Source organism: Chaetura pelagica, unplaced genomic scaffold, assembly GCF_000747805.2.
Source record: "Chaetura pelagica isolate M959 unplaced genomic scaffold, ChaPel_1.0 scaffold17, whole genome shotgun sequence".
NCBI lineage: Eukaryota > Metazoa > Chordata > Aves > Apodiformes > Apodidae > Chaetura > Chaetura pelagica.
In genome coordinates this window covers 10510816-10529845 of record NW_009970726.1, presented here as the reverse complement: position 1 = coordinate 10529845, position 19030 = coordinate 10510816, and the positions used below count along the sequence as shown (strand labels likewise).

The following is a 19030-nucleotide window of genomic DNA, read 5'->3' as shown; positions in this document are numbered from 1 at the left end:
CTGCTAAAATTTGTGCATCCAAACAGAGTTGTTACTCAACATTAGTCCTTTTAAACAAAACCCTCCTCCTCTTCAGGCTGTTTCAAAGCATTGCGGCAAATTCAGTATTTCACTGCAATGAAGATAGTGAGTGTTGTAAGTATCCATAAGCAGCTGAATGAATGGGAAAACCTCAACATATCTACAGCACACCTCTGCCAGACTGCCAGGGGGAAGGAGATGCATGTGTGAGGGGCAGCAGAACTATCAGGGGTTGCTGAACCCACAGTTGGGACACAGGTCAACCTGCTGCAGCCCCTGGCAGGCCTCAGTGCAGCCCTCCCTTGGGGCCGAATGTGAGATTTCCCAGAGGCAGGATCAGTGCTCAGGCTCAGGTTTTGGCTTTACATTCAGGCAAAAAGCAGATTTATTAATCTTAACACTTAACTGAGATATTTAAAGCTAGATAGACGTGACAAAACCCCAATATTGCCAGCATCTTCCAGCTCATATCTGGGGCATCAGTAATCAGAACTATACCCTAAGCAATGTATATGCTGGGCTTTTAAAGGATTTTTTAAAAAAAACTTATTAACAATATTAATTCCACGTGTTACAAGACAAAATGGTACTTTCAAGTGTCTAAATTGATCAAATACTGTCCTAATCCAAGAAACAGAATGTTATGGTCTTTATACGCAAAATGAAAATGATTCTTTAAAGATGTTGTGCATTAGAGGGAAACAATATTTTTCTTCATTGTTTTTATTGTTGAGTAATAAGGTCAAGTGAAGTGTTTTTTAAAACAAGCCATATGGTTTGGGTACTTACCCAAACAACAGCAGCTAGAATCTGCAGGAATTATTAAATTGTCCGATTTATCACCTGGCTAAGACACAGTCATACTCAACAGCATAATTTTCTGTATTACTGAGATTATGTTTTAATTTTCCAATTTCTTCTCATGAATACATATCTGTATAACAAAATGTCCCCTAGTAGTGAGAATCCATTATTAATTATATTATAAATTCGCTTACTGATTCCCTCATTATTTGCAGAGTATTTTTTCATATCCTACAGAGACAGGCAGGCAAAGCCCAAGGCACTAATTAAGAGCAGGTAAAGAATGTAAGCAGGAAACCAGGGATAAGCAGTGGCTGAGAGCTATTCCTAAATAAAGCCTTTCTGAACAGAGAATTTCACAGCTTAACAGGATTGTGTTGAGAAGCAGTCTCAGTTACAAAAACACCAGCTCAGAAATACAGAAGGGCTTCAACACAGCTCTTCATTTTGATTTCTGATGTCTTCCAAATCCAATATTCATATTTAATTGAAGATCCTAGGGCACTGACTATATTCTGTAGGCTATTACTAGAAAAAGACTTATTTTTCCTCTGTGAAAAATCGATTGCTGATTTAATACAACATATCCTTACAACTGCACAGCAGCTAGCTCAGAGTATGTCCCAGCCTATGCTGTTAAGGAAAGATGGGGGCTATTAAAATACAGAAAATTCTAAATAATAGGACTAAATTAATAGAAAGCAATTTATTTTGTTTAATTGAATACATAGAGTCTGATGATTTGGAATTTTGTAGGTTGCTGCTTTTCCTGAGCAGAGGCCTCCCACTGAGCACCCAGTTCCTCCTCGTGGTCTGTGTAAGTCTCCTTTTAGACTGTCACCCTGCCTCCCAAGGCCAACCTCTGCTCCAGTACAAGCAAACAGAACTAGAGCTGGGAACTAGATTGGGATTTGTCTCATGTGCTGCCAAGGGAAAACAACATGTCCTATAAAACAACCTCATCTACAGTCCACTTTGCAGTTGCGGAGAATGGTCCATCTTCTCCCCCCACATAAGACTAAATACCTTTTCTTTTGCTGTTTGCTCTAGTTCTCCAGCTCAGCTCTCTTATGGGGAGAGAGAGAGAGGGGAATGCAGCCAGGCTTTCTGACTGCTTCACTATCCCAGACACTGATCTCCTTCACCTTTTGAAAAGTCCCAATAAGTTCCTTGGTACAATCAGAGAAAACTGGAGCTCTGTGCTCTAGCCAAGGCTGCCTGAGGGCCAGTGGTTACAGGTTCAGAACTCAGGGACTGTCACAGCTGGTAGTACCTCACAGAACCATCACACCTTGTAAATGAAATGTTTGTCTCCTGAAGCTACTGCTTGAGTGCAGGCGCCATCACTCCTCCCCAGTACGTGGGCTTTTGCTTTTATGCTGGGGACATACATTTCTCTAGCTATAGGACACAGCATTGAACAGTGTTAAAACCATTCAGAATTGTTTAAAGGGATCCACTCTTTCGATGTGACAGGACTCAAACTCGACATGAAAACCTGCAGGTGCTGTTGCCAGCACTGATGGGAATCAATCCAGTTGACAGGTGCCCTAACCACCTCTACCCTTGCATGTTCAAGCTCATAAGCCCTAAAGCAACTCATTGCATATGTTAGGGTGATCTGGTTGTGAGGCCACTCAGTGAGCAATGAGGGAGAGGGGACACGCATGTGGGAGAGGACATGGAATTCCTTTGCAGTCCTGTAATTGAATGCAAAAGGGTTCAGACTGACCAGCAGCTCATAGAGGTGCACACATAAGGTGGAGAGGATGAGAGCTCAGGTCTCTCAAAGGGTCAGAAGACCTCACCTGGTGATGCAGCTTTAGTGGTAACTAGAGATACACACAGAAGGGGATAGATTTCCAAGTCTGTGAGGGACAGCAAAATGGCACTCTGCCCTTTGTCCCTGCTGGGTGTTGCTGCCAGGGGAAGTGCACTGTCCCATGAGATGCCACCTCCTCCTCCATGTGCTCACCTCCCTCACTGGCTCCACTAGTCATGCACCCCTGCCAGTTGTGCCCTGGTTTGTCTGTTCCCTGTGCCCATTCCCATTCCCAGTCTTTTGTTTTCCATGCAATACAGTTAAATTTTAATTACATTGCTGAGGAACCCTAAGCTGCCAGGGCAGGAGGATCCTTTTCTGTTTAGAAAATATGGTTTGTGTGTGCATCTCATAAATATATACATCACATAAAAGAAGTTCTGTGCAAAACCTTTAAAATTTTATTCTTTGATTCCTCTTCAGTCCATGATGGTGTTATTAACTACTGTTATCTCTAATAGCATAAAGATGTAAACGCTTATTTGTTCACAGCTTTATATAGAACACATCTCAGAGAAGGCTTTTAGGTATGTGACAATAAAAACTGAAAACAGAAAAGAACAGATGAGTGAAACCAGAACATATAGGGAATTTCAGTATGAAAGGGAAATCTATTTACACACATTAATCTATACAACATCGTACTCTGTACATTTTGTAAAAAATAATGACATTCATTTACATCATCTTTAATTTTTACCATACTTGACAGATAAAAAGTTACTGATAAAGTCAACAGAAGATAATTTTTAAAAAATACTCATGTTCCAGGAAAAAAAAAAAAAAAAAAAAAAAAAGGGGAAAAAAAAAAGCTGCAGGTTATCATGAATTTATTACAGTGCTTTGGGAAATAAAAGATCTGGGGACATTCCAGCCACTGGTTTAGCTCACGATGGAAATGTCACTGACCTAGATTTAACTACATGCTGTTACCACTGGACAGAACCAGGCCCAACACAGAGTGGTTAAGCTGTGCCACAGAATGGTACCCTGATGTACTCCCATAGCATATATGCTAGAATACATTGTTTAAATACTGTTTTTTCATCAGTAGAATAGCACTGCATAATAACTTCTGCTATTTGATTATGTCAGACCAGCACTGACAGCCCACAGCTTATAGAGGCACTCATGGCAAGATGAAGGTACTTTTGTTAGTGACCTGTATCCTTATGCACAGACAGTAACTGCTTAGACAATAACCCTTTTATAGGTAGCAGCTTCCTCTGCAGATTACTTGCCAGTTCTTCCTTTTTATCAGACATACCTAATGCTTGATTTTTCATTAGAGATGTCTGGAAAAATTCTGTATAAAGTGAACCTGGACTTTATTCACAATCTCTTTGCTGAAATGGATGAATTCAAAGTCAACAGCTGTTTTTTAGAACCCACAGAACTCACAACAGGAGACAAATAATGCATATGACTCATCTTAGACATTCTGTATGGAGAGACTGCATTTGGCAATGCCTTATTTCATAATGCTGCCCCAGGTAGACTCTGGTTTGCCTGTCAATTTCCTCATCACCATCTGAAAAGCAGAGGGAAGTATGTCTGGGGTCCATCAGGACATGAAGTGGATGTAAGAGAGTGGAGCAGATTTTTTGCAGCTTTTACATCCATTTTAATATGACATGCATCTCTGTGTGAAAAGGCAGATGAGTGTCAAACATTTGATGCTGTAACATTGCATAAAATTATTGGGAAATTAGAATTTTCTGGGAGTGAAAACAAGTGAGCACAGTGCCCTGTGGGACTTTACTGACATGAAACTGCTTGCACAAAACATTATGAAGTTAAACTGTCTCACAGATAAAATGTTTTCTTTAGATTATATGATTTTTAATAATAAGGTTCCACATAGTGCTGAACTTTTCACTGGTTTCAAAGAAAACTATATGCAGCACCTGTCTCTCATGTGTCATTCTTTGCATGGCCACACAGTCCTTTACAAACTCAAGTGATCTATGTTCTCCCAGTGGTGCAACCTCATTGTCTCGTATGGCACTACTCCACACATTAAAAGTAGAATCAAATCCAAACACATCTGCATCCTGTTAAAGGAAACCATGTTGTTTTGCTGCAATTTAAAATGTATTTTCTTATTTAAGCTTTACTATTTTGTAATCCAGAAAGTAAGTATCATCATTAGAAGGCAGACTTTCTCCATGCTCACCTAATGGAACAAATACAGTTTTCTCTAGAATACAATGAGTTGCAAACACATACAATTGGAGATGCAGCAGGCACAACAGCTGGATGGAACTGATTGCTTGAAATCTCTTTTTCTATACCATCATTCTGTCCCTGCACCAGCTCAAAAAAAACCTCATTTGAAAAGAAAGATGAGAATGTTTGAATGCTTGTCAGTGTGCCTTTCTACCCTAGAAATTCTGGGGAAAAAGTACATTCCACATGTCAAATCTCAGGGAGCTACGCAGTCCTGAAGCCACTTCAGACAAAGAAGCCTCAAGGCATATTTAATTTAGGTAGAGGAGCTGCTCCCAAAGCTCCAATGTGTCTGCATACATTTGCAGTTAAGAATTTGTTGATAGGACTGTTTAGAGATACACTTTAACATTGGTTTATGAGTCTAAAGCCTTTGGGAATATATAGTTTAAATACAGGTGATGGGGCACATCTTTAGACCCCATGGGACTATCATTGGACAGCCAGCCTACCTCACTCCAGATTCTCATAGTTAACTTCACCAAGTGATACCTCCTGTGTAAAGGTTGGTGTCATGTAACATTCACAGTTACCTGTTCTGCAGTACCCATGTGAACCACGGGGCATTTTCTTTCTTTGACACAACTTCGTGTCACTCCAGGGTAATCCTGTTAAAATAAATTGTGTTTGACTGATAAAATAGCTGCATTAAATCAAACTGAAAGGGTATGGACCCTTTGATGGCTGCCAACAATATCCCCAATACTGTTAATATTTTCAAGAATTTTTTTGTATGTCTGCCAAGACACACCCTTGATGCTGTTCCTCCCTTTCCCTGGAAGTATTATGGACCTTGGATTCTGCTAGCTCCATCCAATATGTCTTCTGAAATATCAGGGCAATTGCTTTTATGGATCAGTGGTACTCATGCAAATATTTCTTATTCCCACTTGCTATTTTGAGTGGACAGGGTTGAACATGACATGAGAAGTAAACATCACTGGTTTTCTTTTAAAGAAAGAATGTTCTGTGTATGTGTATAAGAATCTGTCAGTTCTGTGTTATTTCTTTATGGAGTGTCTACATAGGAAGCTTGGTGTTGTTGATAATTCTTTCTGTTTATGCCACTTATGATATTTTTTAGGGATTCTGTCTAATTTTTTTCTCTGGAGTCATGTTCAGAACTAAACTACAATCCGTTCGGATAAGACTTAGCATAGAATTAAGCTAAAATAATTTACCTTATTCTTTAAATGGCAGTTTTAAATTTATTGCAATATTACTTGTTTTAGCTGCCAAGTACCGTAGTTCTAGAGGCTTATTTAAATTAAAATATTATATAAAAATATATTTTTTGAATGGGTAATATGCTGTCCAAGGCTGTTAATTCTATGCCAGATTGCTCCAGCAATAAAGCACCTCTTCAGAAAATTGCTTAATAAAAGGTCAACAGAAATCTCTCTGATTTAAACAGAAGAGAACAACTGGTCATTGCAATAGCACTATTGGAAAATGCTCATGTTTTAATCTAAACTATTCACAGTAGCCTTTTCTGTAAGTACTGGAAAGGTAGCCCCACTTTCTGCACCTAAACATAAAACCAGGCACTTTTGAAAGAATAACAGAACTGGAATCAAACTCTGTAGAAAGTAATCTCTGAAATTTACTCTGCTAGTCAATAAGTTCTACTTTTTGTCCTTCTGTATAAACAACAATGTTTTCCTGGATTAGCACACTGAATTCCTGGTGCAGTTAATTATAGTCTTACATTTCTCTATTTTTGTGTTGTTTTCCATAAATATTCATTAGGAATGAATTTTCTAATCCTTGAGGAAATAAATGTTTCCTTAAGTATAAATAAAGTGTAAGACATTTTCTTGCTTCCCATCTTAACCTTTTCAACATGTACCACAGAGGTCTGCATTGAGCAGGATGCTACACATCTATCTTGAAGACATGTTGAAGGGTAAAGGTACCATTGGAGTAAATGAGTTTTTTAATTGTTACAGCTAGTAAACAGCAAAGAAACATCAGAATTAACATGAATACCACTAAAATAGAAAATAAAAATAAAGCATCCATGGGACAGGTGTCTCTGTTATTACCTGGTTGGCTGCACAAACCAATTTCCCAAATACCAACATGTAGAAAAGCAAAGCACTAAACTGTACATTTTATAAAATATCACATTAAGCTGCATAATGAATTATATATCCCAGTTTTTCATCTTTTGGGGGACCTAGATGATTTATATCATGGTGGTCTCTGTCTGCATAAACGACTGAGCCCTTGAATTCCGGTGGAGCTGAGAAACACTTTCTGATCCATTTCGAGAAATCGAAGAGCTGTGGAGTCTGTAATCCCTGCCTGCTGTCTGCTTCCAGCACAGACTCCGCCACTTTCTTTTCAGCTCCCCTTGCACCTGTGTTAAAAAGAAAATTAACAAAATGAGCTGAAAGTGTTCTTCACATTAGGAACTTTTCCATATTTGTTTGCTGTCAAATGGGGATCTCTAGTAATAGAATCATAGAATGGTTTGTGTTGGTGGGGACATTTACAAATCATCTAGTCCAACCCCTTGCCATGGAGGGACATCTTTCACTAGATCAAGTTGCTCAAAGCCCCATCCAGTATGACCTTGAACAATTTCAGTGATGTGACATTCACCACATCACTGGGCAATCTGTGCCAGTGTCTCCACCATCCTCATAGAAAAAATTTCTTCCTTAGACACAATCTAAATAGAGCCTCTTTCATCTTAAAATTGTTACGTCTTGTCCTGTCACTACAGACCTTGCTAAAAAGTTTTTCTACATCTTCTTTATATTCTATCCATTTTATACTGAAAGGCTGCCATAAGGTCTCCCTAAAGCCTTCTTGCCTCCAGGCTAAACAACCCCAGGTCTCTCAGCCTGTCTGCATAGGAGAGGTGTTGCAGCCTTCTGATAATTTTTGTGGCACTCCTCTGGACTCACTTTAACAGGTCCATGTCATTCTTGTACTGAGGACAATCACCCCTCTTAACCAGCTGGCCATGCTTCTTTTAATACAGGATACTATTGGCTTTCTCAGCTACAAGTGCACATTGCCAGCTCATGTCCAATTTTTCATCCCCCAGTATCTCCAAGTCCTTCTCTTCAGGAATGCTCTCAATTAACTCATCCCATAGTCTGTATTGATATTGGGGATTGTCACAACCCAATGTGCAGCATCTTGCACTTGGCCTTGTTAAGATTCATGAGATTTATATGGGCCCGCTCCACAAGCCTGTCAAAGCCCCCCTGGATGGCTTCCCTTCCCTCTAGTTTCCCTTCAAATCAGATCTTACAAAGATTACAAAACTGAAGTGAAGACTGTGTCTGCATTGTCTGTGACGAGGCCACTTTTGTATCAACTGTGCTTCAACACCAGCTTTTGGTATCTAGCTTACTAATCACACGTACTTAAAGCACAGACTCAAATGATTAGATTGAAATCAGGTATCTTGCAAATATCAAAGACCAGACTTGCACTCAGGAGACCTGAATGTCAGTTCCCTGTGCAAACAGGTGTGTTCTTCCAACATACTCCTCCAGTCAGACAGTGCGTGCTGATTATTGTAAATCTACCTTAAAAAGCAGCTAACATCAAAAGGAGCTCCTTGCATCTCCCTCAGCAGAGCTTAGGAGGAAAGCTGCTACATGCTGAGAACTTCTGAAAATCTGTTACTGTTCTGAGGGTCAGTTTTTGTCAGATCACCCCTATCTGCTTACCAAATGGTGTTTCAAGTTTTAGATACATTTCTAGACTTCTTGCACTTGGATAATCCACATTGCTTGTAACAGAGCTAGAGCTACGTTGCATTAAGTAACAGTAGACACACTTACTAACACTTCAGTTTGCAAGAAACTGGATTTCAAACAGCTCTTAACTCTTCACCCAAATGCAATGATTTCTCCTGTTGCATAGAAACTGCTACATATATATTCTATAAATAGGAATGTAAACATTTTCTAAAACAGCTTCTTGTATAAGATTGGAATTATAGGAGCACTTTTACATTTACTGAAAACAATATTTAACAACCTGGGTAGGAAAGGTGAGACTTACTTCACTGTTCAAAAAACAATACAGGACTGCAACAATCAGCCCCTGGAAAGAGACAATATTCCTTAGTTAGTAAGCAGCACCAACCTAGGGCAATACAACTTCTTTTGAATAAAAACTTCAAAATTTACCTGAAAAGATCCCAAACACAACTCAAAGATGATTTTATAATTATTGGAACTGCGGTCAGGAAACAGAGCAAACACTGTGTAGTGGACTCCAAATAATGGAATAAGCAACAATGTGGATTTTGCAAGTCTCCTGGGTAAATAAAAGATAAAAAATCAGAGTTTAATGACAAGCTCTTGTTTTACTAAGAACCTAACGCAGTATCATTTGCATAAACCTTGTATGACTTCAGATTTATAAGCAGTCTTAGTAAGAGTCATTTATTGCACATTGTTTTCCTTTCAGGCTTGCTCTGAGCTTAGCCACGTAGTGATCTCATACATTAATCTGTGCAATTCCATGTTATACTTGGTCTTGCTGATCTTGCATTTTTCCGAAAGCTGGCAAAAGGCTACAGGGCCTCTCTAAACTAAAAGTCCCTTTCAGTTGCCCTCTGGACAGCAGCAGGGTGTAGCATCTGCCTTCCACTTTGGCTCTTTGACACAAATCCAATTCCCAGCCTGGTGTCATGGCACCATTTTGAACGTGAGGTTTTACTGCGTTATTCCACACGATCACATCTGACAAAGCATCACGAGCTGCCATTAGGTCTCTCCCGGTATTTTTTTAACCCAGCATAAAGGGTTCAGAGTGGAAAGGACTAATGCCTCCTTGCAAAGTCATACTGACAGATCTTTTTGTATGAAAGGCAGAATCTCTCTTGAAATTAACTAATGTTAATTTCCTTTAAATGTGCAAATGTATGATTAGTCTGTATATTGCACAAACACAGTATGCAAACAGTACCTGGGAAATGTAATCCAGAACAATCTCAACTGTTACATTTTCATAAGCAATTTCAGATTTACCCCAAGATACTAACAACTCATAACTATGCTGATGGTATTAAGCATATACAATTAACTAATTTTTAATGTTGTCAATTACATAATACACTTTAGAACACAACATTACTGAAGTGAAGAAAGAAGAACATTGAATTATCAAACAGAGCAGCTTTGACAAACTGCCTATGAAACCACTGAAATGATGAATTGCTAATTATCCCTTACCCATCACTTCTTTCACTCCAATAACATCAGCTTTATATATTATACAAGGCCAGTCGTGCATGATTATGGATGTCTGGTATCAGATAAAATTCAGAAGTTATAGTGTTGAGTCCCTTAATTCATCACTGTCATGATGAATATCACTTGATACAATGATGAAAGGATGCTGTCGTGAATTCACGTATTTTAACAGAAAAGTCAAGGTATTTCAAGCAGTTTTATATTTTCTGTGCCAGTCTTCATGGCCTTCCTTTGTTCATAATGTCCCAGAGCCTGCATCTATTTATGTGGAAATAATCGGGTCTGACAGCAAAGTTTCTCAAGAATAGTAAAAGCCTCACATCTAAAGATGATACCAGTAAGTGGGACAAACAGGATTTCTTTGGTAGGAGAAATTAAGTTACAACTGGAAGAAATGATGATGGCAGCAAATTTCGTGGTTTTCCAAGTGAAATGGAAAACTGATTTTATTTCAACTTAACCTTATGAACTGCAAAAGTAAAAAGAGCAACTAAAAGGTTGGAAGCTGCAAGCAAATGGGACGGAAGAGGGGAAAAAAAATACTACTTGGCTGAGTTGTATTAATTTTAGACTCATATTTAACTTTCCCTTGGTTCCTGTTTTAGTAATTTTTGTCTAACTAATGCTACTTTCTCTATGCTATACTTAAATCTTATTGAAGGAAAGGGACAGACAAAATAGCCTTATTTTTATTAGTGTTTTAGAAAATGCATTTGCATATTGATAAACAAGCCTTCCAGACCTGTAATTTGTTCTGTAGATGCAGTATTTCTTGAGGAGATCAATCTACTGTTCCCAGAGGTATTAGCTAAAGACCATCCAATCCAAACTTAATCAGGCAATCAAATGCTAAAAGCAAAGAATTCAGAGGGCTGAATAATAAAAGATAGGGTTGCTATTAATGAACATTTTATACTGTGAAATGCTACAGTAAATTGTGGAAAAAGATGGGACTGGTAGGATGGGAATGCCTCGTTTTCATAAGTTCCATAAATACCACATGGAAACAAAGAAAATTTCCTGCCACAAGAAATAAAATTGAAGGGATTTCCTGCCCACAGGTCAGTTATTGTGCTAAATAATACTGTGGCAACTGCATCATTTCATCCAGGTTGACTTGGTTCTCCCACATTTGGTTAATTCAAGCAGCAGAACAACAAAAAAAAGACCATTGTAGCTCTGTGATAAAAAGCCTTATGTCAATCTAGTCATGTCACCTTTTCTGTGGTACATCAGAATTCTTCACTTTTTGCATTAAATGTGTCATATTGTTTACAAAACACATAAGATCTTAGATCTCTTGGCTTTAAAGTTATATTTCATTTCAGTGTGCCATGTTTTATCTGCTTTTAGGACAGGAATTGAGAATTTTAAAAAATTAATTAAAGATGTTATCCAGGAGATCATTTTCAAAGGCCACTTGCATGGTTTTGAATTTTCAGTGTTCGTGTTAGGTTTTGTCATTGAAATAAGACAGTGACATCCTGAAGTGACAAACTCAGTGACTATATCTGAGCTTTAAAATAAGACCTTCTACAACAGACTTGATTCTGGATTACAGTATCCAGCAGCTATTTATGATAAAGAGCAACAACTGGTATAGTAATATAATAAAGAACAAATGCAAATCAACAATGTTCCAACATCACTTGATTCTAAAGCTGTGGAAAGAATGGATTTTGTCTTCAAAACCAAACGCAGAAGAAGAAAGTCTAAAGAGAAATTAAGTTGCTTTAAATCAGAAACACTTGCTTTCCTCTAGAAAAATAAAGACACTGTATTAGTAAGTGTAAACCTTTATATTTCATTTTTTTTGCTTTTTTTGAGAACAACATAACTCCTCTCCAGCTCCTAAAATATATTTAAATATTACAATAGGAAGTATTTTAGAAATTTTTAAAAAAGTTTTTAAGGAGGTCAAAGAGAAACATTTTGATCTTTAAACTTTCATTATGTTGAAGTGAAATATTTATACATTAAAAGAAAGATAACACTTCATATTTTTGTAGCAGCATATTAGTTCATGTATTAAACTAAAATTAAAGAATAACTTATTGGTCTTGATGAAATTGTGTGTTTTGTATTGCATTTATTGTTTTGACAAAAAAGATAATATTTCATATTTCAGCATAGAGATAAGAACTTTATTAAACCACATTTAAAATAGTACTAAATTAAAAGCAACTATAGTATCAGAGCATTGTTGGCAGCAGGTTTCAGCAGATGAAATCTTACAGAGATTGTTCTGGTTCTGTGTATAGTATCTAAAAATATGACTCACTTGTATTGTGACTGGTCATTTCCTCCAACATCTGGAGATCTTAACTTCTGCAGTAAGATTCTTATAATACTAATAAAAAGTATAAAATTCACCTGCAAAGAAACAAAAAATAATAATGGTGATTTCTGACATCCCCACTCAATATACAGCACAAAAAAAATGCTTCGGAAGTCAGGCAAATCAACACAGCAGTGGGGGCTGTGCACCTCCTGCCAGAACACATCAAGCCCTACTTTGTCAAACCTATTGTATATTTTCTGCCTCACTAGGTCTCTTAGGTCCAGCACACCTCTGCATGGCCACCAGTTCTAGTCTGGCTGGCAAAAGCCTTTGAATCCTTCAGTTGTCAGAAATGCCCTCCTTCCAAAAATCTCAGCTGAAGACAGGTTTCCTAGCTGGATGGGACATCGGATGTGATTTGGCGCAATCAAGCATTGTCCTAAATTGTTGTGTGGATCTCCATGTCTGGAAGCCCAAAGGAAAATGTGAGTTCCATACGCAGTTTTAACCCTCTCTTGCCACTTGCCTTGACTTGTAGTATTTTCTGTATGAATTAGGGGAAGAGAAGATTGTTGCTCAGGTGATCTGTCCACTCCAATCAAGCATGGAAAGAGCACCTCACAAGTATCTCCCTGTTTTGGGTACTGACAAAGGCATTATCACTGAAGGAACTAAATCCTTGCAGTCTAGTTCTCGTGCCAGCCCTCTGAGATAGAACATTAGTATTGCTTTATTTCATATTTTATTTCATAGAAAGGCACTTGCATAAAAAATCCTGTCATCAGACCGTGATCAATCTAGAAAACTGAAGAGTAAAACTCAGTAGATCCTCGGTCTCACTCCCATTATTTCTTTATCCTTGGCTTTTGCCATCTTGTGTTCACCAACTTTTCTAGTGCTGGATTGTTTGGTGTGGTCTAGAAAACTGCACACTAATTATTGCATCCTTGTACTGAAGCGAGGGAATGCTTGGAATCCACACCTTCACAGCAACAACATGAGCTAAAAACTACAGCTATAGCTACATAAACAGCTGCATCAAATGCACAGTTTAGAAGAATTAACTTAGAGAAAAATTCCAAAGCCTCAAATCAGGAGACTGGGTACCCAAGCAGACAGTGCCTGCCTCACTGTTTGAAATCTTCAGTCCCTGCCTTGACGTGTTCCTGGAACTCTTCTTTATCTAGTCTTAACAATTTGTTTGTAGGCTTTTCATGTTCAAAGATTATTATCACTGAAAATCTAAGAACAGGAAAATGAGAAAATAATATGATACTGCTGGTACACTTTCCTGCTGGTTGACCTCTGAAAATAACTTTTTCTGTCTCAATACACTGCTTGAGCACGTATAATTTCTTGTTGTTTAGTCCCTTATACTACTTGTAATGTGACATAACAAGATAAACATTTCTCAGTTACTCTAATGTGATGGAAGTCCTGTTTCCTCCTGAACACCACTCCTTCCCAAATGACAGCAGTTTATGTAAGTGGAAGCATGGAGAAGGCAGCTGGGGAGGCATTTTCTAAATGAAGAATATGGGTAACACCACATTAACTGTTTGGAACTGTCACCCCTAATTAAATAACTCTGAAATGTGTACAGCATGAAGCATGGAAGCCTGCCAAATAACATTTCTCAAGCCAAAATTGTCAGAAGGAGATGCCAGAAAAGGTTTCTGACATGCTGAGTTAACTGAAGCCACTCCTACAATGAGGACTTCAGAACTTGCTCTCACAATACTGTTTACTGATGGATAATAACCTTATGGCAAGTATAATCCTCTGAGCAATGAAAATGTTTGGATTTAATACAGAAATCGATGGAAGAGAGTGAATATGGCATGAAGACTGAGCAGACTTCCTTTTAAATCTAATGCAGTTAAAACATTGATTATTGCAACCTTTTATTGATTTCCTTCATCTTTTGAAAATATATTCATGGCATCACCCTCACAATCAGGCTTTCTTCTATGCTTTTCTTCACTCTTATTCCTCCTCTTAAAGACTTCAGTATTAGCCATACTCTGGTCTTCCTTTCATGGCATTATATAGGCAGTTGATGAAAGTTCTCAGCTTATGTGTTCTGCTCTCCTTTATTTTGCTGTAATTCAGTTGTTTTCAGAGTTTTTTCTGTGTTCGTGTCATTGACTACTTACACAAATGTCCTCCCTACTACTGAAACCATTGTTACTGCTGGTTATCCTTGTCACTATTCTCTGTGAGTCTTCCAGTCTTCCCACATTCTTGAGCAGACTGAAGGCACTGTGTGGGTGAGTATGATGAAAATACATCATACATTTATTGACAAACATCATGACTCTTTCACATCACCTATCCAAAGAACTTCCAGTTAATTTTTTCAGTGTTGAACAGCAGGCAGCATGATCTCTTTACTCCCAGTTTTGTATCATCAACATGTATTTTTTCTAGAGGGTAACAGGAAATGCTGAGGCTTTTAATGGTGTATGTATATTGAAAATTATGTTGTCATGAATGTAGGGGTTTTCACCAATCAATGACCAATTTTATGTGACATTTAATTAGATCCTCCTGCTCCATGAACAGACCCTCTGCTTTGCACAGCAGTTATATTACATGGCATCCCAGCTGCCACAATGAACATGCTGGTTGTAGAACAAGATATGTTACTTATTCAGAAGGAAAGGGTGAGTATCACTGCTTTTATAATTCCCTTTCACAGCTGAACTTCCTAAATACAAGCTGTAGTTGTTCAAATAGCTGAAGAATCACCTAATCAGAGGAGTAAGAGGCTTCCCACAGCACACACTGCAGAATCACTTGGCTGCCTTTAGTTGCTCTCATCCCTAAAACATGTTGTTTAAGAGAAGAAACATATCTGGAAGGAGACAGTAGATCCTAAACATGTGCACCCAGCAAGCCAGAAAAGGTCATTTGCAAAATGTTTCCCTATGTCTTACAATCCTGTTGTATCAAATCAGTAATAGAACTATTAAAGAAAAATAGAGGGGAAAAAAAAAAAAGAAAGCAGCCATTTCTTTGCCTTAAATACTGATTCTGATTTTCTGATTTTATGATATCATGGACTTTTGCTGACTGACTAGTATCAAATTTCCTTAAGTAACAAATAATTTTCCAGTCTTTTTTTAAGATCCAGCTGCAATTCAAGTCTGCTAATGAGCAATGGGGTAACTTCTGTTTCCAGGTCTAGGACTTACTTGGAGAAGAACTGCTTTCTGGCACGTGAAGTCTCAGCTGTCTACCAGATAGCTGTTTAAACTGAACATCCAAAGAATAGATTTTCATCCTTCTGTAAACAGCAGGTGGTTTGTTTTATCTTTCTTAATTGTGGACCATCCCCCATTCTCCAGCTCCTTTGAGGTACACACATTGTCCTCACACTGCCGTTCTGTTGCATGCCCATTTCTTCATATCTTGAAACATTTTTTCTCTCAGTTCTTACCTTATGTCATTTCATACAAATGCCTACTCTGTTTTCGCTTTAAGCACTGTAGAATTCACTCCAATGAAGATAATAGGAAGTTCTCTCAAAACGATTTTCAGCAGGCACAGACTGAAAGCCCATGTATAATGTGGACTCTTGAAATTTTGTGTAATCTAATGCTACTCTAGTTTTCCTGACTAAAGTATTAAAGTGTACCTAAAATGTATTATTTTGCATTGTGATTGTTTTCAGAAACAGACATAGGACCAGAGTATATCATGTCCAAAGTTAATCACACAATCATCACGGTAACAAATTTTATTATTCTACTCCAGCAATTCTAATGAGTTCCATGTAGAAAAAGCCCCGTGCACACTCTTAAATGGTATTCTTTTTCAAATACTCCATGTTCAATATATATTTCAATAGGCTACCAATTAAGGAGGAAAGATATGCACAGCCATAGTTTTTTATGGCTGCAATAATATCAGGTTCTCAATTGTAGGGCTATGTATTTACAAGCAAAATCAAATCTGCAATTCATTGAAAAGTATAATTAGATTTTTACTTCCCCCAGGCTCATAAACAGAAGAGATGGTGAAGAAAGAACAACATACAAATAGAAGCCACTGCTCATTTAATAGGAGGCAGATAAATTTTGAAGGCAACAAATTTTTATGGCCCTGGCATCTGTTTAACATTTTTGCTACACTGCAATATCTTTTCATTAAAACAGAAATCTCGTCTATCTGCAACCAGCAGTAAAGAATAATGGCTATATGTACTGCACAGTGCTGAGCTGATCTATAATTCATGCTTCAGAGTTTACTTACTATAATAGAAATTAAAATTGGTATTCGTATAACCCACCAGGGACCACCATGCTCATTTGTATCCCAGCAACTATAAAAAAAAAGAGGGAAAATGATGTTGACATTAATACCATCTGACAAGCAAGACCTATAAAGAGAAGTATTTCTTTCATACAAGTCAAGGCACACAAAAAAGTACACCTGTTCTAGCTTAGAATTTGGCATTCAATCTTTTTCTGCTTTTAATTTTAGTTCCCTGGCTTTAATATGCATATTCAGATCAGCTAAAACAGCAGGCACACTAGACCCTACCATTAGACATCATGGAGGATGCTGGTGCTTAGGGAAACCAAGCTTAGTTTCACTTGGTGTAAGGACTCTGCCCAATCCTGCCCTTTGAGCTTTTCAAATAAACATCAAGTATAAAGAGCAAGTCGAAGAGCTCCCAAGCACCTGTCCCTCGACTGCCATATCTGAAATGTTCAGTTCTGTGCTCGTCCCTTTCAGAACACCAAACTAGCTCTGTGTGAACAACACCATATCCAAGGCCAGGATTGTACCGGCACAATCTTTAAGCTTTCTTTCCTCTGCACACTTACCCAGTGTCCTCTAAAATGATCCGTGTCACTGTCCATGTAATAATGAATATAGTAGGAATTCCTGAAAAATCCCAAAGAATTTTAGAGGTTGATCACAAAAATGTAAGCCCACACAAAGAGACAAATTTCATCCTGCTAGTAACCAATTATTCCCCAAATATACAGCATGTAGTAAAAAGTTTAGTGAATGGAGGGAGATACCCATCTGATGAGCTGTGTGATGTAAGCAATGTATTACAAAGAAAGACTGCAGGGAAGTGGGTGTATTTCTTATAAAAATACAGCCATAATGACTAATAGTCAAAGAAAATGCTTTTCTTAGGTTTCTTTCAAGCTGTAAGACTGATCTACAAGGAGACAGATGCAACTTATGTATTCCCAATACACTTCCAAGTATATTTATACAATATAAAACCAAAATGTAAATCACTTTCTAAGGAACCATTCCCACACAATGGTTTATTCCCATTTCCCAGCAATAGCTAAATGCTTTATGAGCACCTATAACCAGAAGCTTTAACATGCTCTGTGTAAATATCATTGCACTTTCTGGAAATGAGAAGAATACATGTATTTAAAACCATACAAAGAATATTATTGGGCTTTTCAAAAGGGCAAATAGCATAGCCTGTGGTTGTGCAACTATGCTGTCTTTTTCCTCCCTAATTAGGACAGCCTGCATCAGATGTTTTGTGGTGGCAGTCCTTGCATCCTTCTATCTTCTGAAGAACACCTGGGCATTGTGCAGACTGGCACAGGTCAGAGCCACACCAAAGAGCAAGTCAGCAGTTATGCTTGAGCACTTTGCCCTCTCTCTCCCATGGTACGGCAGCTGTAACCTGTGCTGGAGCTCAACTGAGGAGCTAGTGAGTTTGAGGAATCATTCCACAGAAATGGCATGACTACCTTGGTATGAAATATTTAACCCAATACACACACAGGAAAAAAAAAAAAAAAAAGTAGTATTGGAAGATGTTTAAGATCTTACCCCATCCAATCAGCAGGTAGATTGTGAAGTGTCTGTTGGGGGAGAATATTAGCACAAGCAGGATGTGGAGGTAAAGTCCTTCAACTAAGAGCCAGTAAAAGTTTGCCATAACACCATACTGAAAAAAGACCAAAATAGCCTTGCAGCCCACCTGAAATATGAGAATAGAGATCAAAGTTGTTGCAGGAAAGATGCTGTATTATTCTGGTTTTAATATATCCAATAGGTCTTAACAACCCATGTAATACTAGTAACACAGGTCCAGAGAAAATCCATTTTCTACAGTTAAGCAAACAGAGACATTGTAAATGTTACTGTGTATATATCAAGAAAATTAATTGTGAAATGTATTTAGATGGATCTCATAGTGAATTTGGTCAGAAAATCTGAAAACCCTGTAACAAATATTGTAAAAGGTGGTAGCTATCAATAAATGCACACAATTGCAATAGTTAATGAATGGCTATTAGATTAAACTACCATCTCCTGGGTGAGTAATAAATATATCAAAATCCCAGCTAAAATCCCTGATTCCTGTCATAGCAAAAATTAACAGAGAAACTGCTTTATGAATTTTTCAAGGCTGAATAGGAAACTGAGTGAAAAATGTAAATTTACATGACAAATACTCAAAGAGAAATAGTGTGTTTTTCCTTTAGAAAACGCTTTAGTGTTTCTTAATAAACAGAACACATAAACATGTATCATAAAATGAAGTCCCAAGATATAGTTCTGTGTGCTGCTCTTCAGAATTCATTTTCAGATGTCTGTGCTGCTGATATTCCACAGTGCTGGCTGCTGCTACTTTGGTTCTTCACAGCA

The 19030-nt window shown here is 37.9% G+C and overlaps 1 protein-coding gene across 1 annotated transcript in view; it reads right to left on the bottom strand.

The window, feature by feature from the left end:
* Positions 1 to 6529: 6529 nt before the first annotated feature.
* Positions 6530 to 19030, bottom strand: part of VIPR2 (vasoactive intestinal peptide receptor 2) — a 46294-nt gene continuing 33793 nt past the window's right edge. The window contains exons 7-13 of the mRNA XM_010007044.1: positions 18209 to 18359; positions 17221 to 17281; positions 16643 to 16712; positions 12386 to 12477; positions 9034 to 9163; positions 8906 to 8947; positions 6530 to 7238 (exon numbers count right to left, since the gene is read on the bottom strand). Coding sequence (XP_010005346.1) covers positions 7065 to 7238; positions 8906 to 8947; positions 9034 to 9163; positions 12386 to 12477; positions 16643 to 16712; positions 17221 to 17281; positions 18209 to 18359 — 720 coding nt within the window. The 3' untranslated portion in view covers positions 6530 to 7064. The remainder of the gene's footprint in view (positions 7239 to 8905; positions 8948 to 9033; positions 9164 to 12385; positions 12478 to 16642; positions 16713 to 17220; positions 17282 to 18208; positions 18360 to 19030) is intronic.